General features: G+C 31.0%; 2 protein-coding genes across 2 annotated transcripts in view; one reads left to right on the top strand and one right to left on the bottom strand.

Moving 5' to 3' along the window:
* Nucleotides 1-27: 27 nt before the first annotated feature.
* LOC108738060 (conserved oligomeric Golgi complex subunit 1-like) overlaps nt 28-3,144 on the bottom strand; it is an 8,085-nt gene continuing 4,968 nt past the window's right edge. The window contains exons 6-8 of the mRNA XM_025977619.1: nt 693-1,068; nt 406-637; nt 28-347 (exon numbers count right to left, since the gene is read on the bottom strand). Coding sequence (XP_025833404.1) covers nt 29-347; nt 406-637; nt 693-1,068 — 927 coding nt within the window. The 3' untranslated portion in view covers nt 28. The remainder of the gene's footprint in view (nt 348-405; nt 638-692; nt 1,069-3,144) is intronic.
* On the top strand, nt 1,061-2,567 carry LOC112903882 (cell growth regulator with RING finger domain protein 1-like). The gene is made up of 5 exons (XM_025977675.1): nt 1,061-1,230; nt 1,419-1,563; nt 1,769-1,876; nt 1,990-2,204; nt 2,292-2,567. Exons 1-5 carry the CDS (start codon nt 1,097-1,099, stop codon nt 2,506-2,508), a joined length of 819 nt encoding a protein of 272 aa, XP_025833460.1. The 5' UTR covers nt 1,061-1,096; the 3' UTR covers nt 2,509-2,567.

The raw sequence follows: 3,144 nt of genomic DNA, 5'->3' as shown, positions 1-3,144 counted from the left end.
GATATTATATAGTTATTAAATTTTTTAATTAAATGAAACAATTACGCACTGGTAACACACCCAGCATGCTGTAAACATTTGAAATATCCAATAACGAATCTATTGTCACTTTGTTTTGGTGTGTGGCAATATCAACCCACAATTGTAAATGTTCTAAACTATTTTGATTGAATTTATCGCAAATGGTAGTCCATAAATTGCTATTATTATCAATTGTGCAACAATTCTTCAAATGGGGGCATAAAGTGATCATTGCCTGTAAAAGTCTTGAAGCTATCAGTAATCGTTTTGATTCATTGTTGGTATCTTCTGTGGATTTTAAATTTTCTCTCATAAAATTAATAAATCTGAAAGTAATGTACAATTCATTTTCTAAGTACATAAAATAAATATGAAGAAAAGGACCTTTCCATGTTCTGTTCGCATTCTTTTTTCATATGTTGTTCCATTCGTCTTCTATCGACGATCTCTTTGCCTAAAGAAATTTGATTATGTTCGGTTATAGAAATTTCCCTTTTTTCATTGACTTTATACAAGTACATATTGACTTCCTCGTTAATTTCAGAAAATTTAAAATCGAAATTCCGACAAAGATTCATTATTCCGATATTGTAGCCCTTCATTTTCATAAATAATGCTGAAATCTTGTAATGTTAACAGTTATTTTTTTTTTAATATCATTTTAAAATTACTGATTTTGTTTGCATCGTCTTGCGCGCTACTACTGCAATCATCATTTTCTTCCCAAATATTTAAACTGCTTTTAATACTTTCAGTTTCCTTAAAAAGTTCAACCGCTTGATCTTGAAGTTCATCAATAATTTTAGAAATATTTTTAGTGACTAATTCTTCAGCTCTTGTAGTTATCAGTCCTTCAAAGTAATATGACCAGATGTTAAAATTTTCTGATAAATTCATTTCCAAACAAACGTCTTTCCAATTTTGAGGTAGACTATCTTTGAGGATTTCTTCACGAATAAAATGCAAGCTCTTTATGTTAACTAATAATTTTAGCTGTTTTTCTAAACCATCCTGTAGTAATTTTCGGGNAATTGCAGGAGTGCTATGCTTGATTTCCAGTCAAGTCCGATATAAAATGCTGGTGTATTGGGGTGTGAATATAAGAGAGTTGCACATTAACTTATGGAGACCGTGGACCACATTAAGAGAGGAACTCTCCAAAAACGTTTTTTTAAACGGACATTATCAACAAGTGGGCTTTTCTTCCACGTACGTTTAAATTTTTGTTAATTGGTTAACGATCACACTAATTTCGGTCACAAGCAATTTAATTTACCTTTTTTGGTTTGAGCTGTAGATATTATTTCAATTTTTTTCACTTAAACGAAAATATATTGATTTATTATTGAATTTCCAACCCGTTTGTATTTTATAATTGCATATATTTTTTTTTTCAGAAGAGACCCACATGCGGATGAGGTACTTACTTTAAGCCTACCAGATACACAATTAGACCTAGGTACACCGCCGCGTCTTTGCTATCCCCTGGTAATCTTTTTAATTAGAGTTGAAGACTCCGGAGCCATACATCCCGATGAAACGGTAAACATTAAAAAACAATTTAATTACTGTAGATTTCTCGTAGTCAATTAAAAATTAATAGTTACGATTTCAAAAGAAGTATTAAATTATTCTTGAAAACGTTTCTTTTAAATTAATTTGTCAACTTTATAGATTTTGCAATTTATTTCTTAATATTAGAAACATTAATTTATTATCCCATGGCATTTAATTAAATTATTTTTAGGTGTCATTAATTAATGTCGTCCATATCAGAGATTCTGTTTGCACCCTGCCCACCAGTGTTTTAGCTCAGTATCTGAAACAGGCCAACGGACAGTTGTCTTGCCTAAAGGTAAAACAAATAAACTTTGTATGAGCACATTTCCAAACATTTTATGTAATGAAGTCTCTAAAATACAAGATGTAACTTTAATAAAGATTGATTTTGGTTTTTTCTTCTTTAAGCAACTGTACTTAGCTACAGGCAATCCAGGCAATTACGAAGATAGTCAAATACCATTAGCGGTAGCAGAGCCTGTAGGGGGCGGGCATCCAGATGCTATGGGACGAACGCTGCTTTGTCCCACGAGAGACGACACAGCCATTTGGAATACAAGTGGTGAACAATTGTGCGTTGTTTGTCAGTATTTCCCCCTTTCAAGGGCCCTATTACCCTGCAGGTACGGTACATATTAAAATATCTACTGTTTTTTATTTATAATAATTAAAAATGTTTTTGGCAGTACAATATATGATATTATTTTCAGACATACATGCATTTGTGCAAGCTGTTTCGACAGATTAGATCGTTGTCCAATGTGCAGGGGGCCCATAAAAAGTTACTTCTGCATCCGGGGTGAAGAATACATGCCCATAGAGGCGGAAATAAAAAACGGTACCCAAGATCCCGTCCATGGACCTTTGTATAATTGGCTGGACAGTTGGAACGACCGTCTGATAGACTTCCTTGGCTTTCAAAGGTAATGTTCAACATCTTGACGTGTTTTGATTTTTTTTGTTTATAAATTTCCTCGTTCCTTTTATTTCGTCCTTCTTTCTATAAAGATATATATGTATATACGTATGCATACAATAGTTTGCCGTCCTTATAAACGGCCCTAAAATTTCGTATAGTTATTAGCAATTATTTATTATGAACATTACGCGTAAATAATGGCTCTTTATTAATTTATTTTTGTACGTCAGTGCAATATAACCAAAAGTTATTAATGTATCTGGTAACATAGTCCCTGCTCTTCAAAGAATTTGCATCGCATAGGTAACAATCAGTTTTTTTTTTATAATCAAACAAAAAATATTTACCAATGAATGTAGAAAGTGCCATTAATCAAAATTTAATCTAAAATATTTGAAAAAAATAAAGTTGAAATTCTTTTTAAAACGATTTAAGCAAAATTGTATTATTTTGGGGCTACATTAAAAAAAAACAATAATTGGAAAACATTGGTAAATATAAATTAATTCGTAATTAATAAAAAATTACTGATAAATTACGTAAAAACGCAGTATTATTGACGAACACTGCAAATTTATATTTTTTTATTGTAAAATAAGAAATATAATTAATTAATTAATAAAAAAAAAGAAGTAAAATTACCT

This window comes from Agrilus planipennis, unplaced genomic scaffold, assembly GCF_000699045.2.
Source record: "Agrilus planipennis isolate EAB-ADULT unplaced genomic scaffold, Apla_2.0 scaffold25, whole genome shotgun sequence".
In the NCBI taxonomy this organism is placed as follows: domain Eukaryota; kingdom Metazoa; phylum Arthropoda; class Insecta; order Coleoptera; family Buprestidae; genus Agrilus; species Agrilus planipennis.
This window is presented reverse-complemented; position numbering and strand designations above follow the sequence as displayed.

Excerpts from the sequence above, each read along its gene's own strand:
- LOC112903882 (XM_025977675.1), top strand. The coding sequence starts at position 1,097 with ATGCTGGTGTATTGGGGTGTGAATATAAGAGAGTTGCACATTAACTTA. Across the intron at positions 1,877-1,989 it reads GACAGTTGTCTTGCCTAAAG|CAACTGTACTTAGCTACAGG; the intron begins GTAAAACAAATA and ends TTCTTCTTTAAG. Across the intron at positions 2,205-2,291 it reads AGGGCCCTATTACCCTGCAG|ACATACATGCATTTGTGCAA; the intron begins GTACGGTACATA and ends TATTATTTTCAG.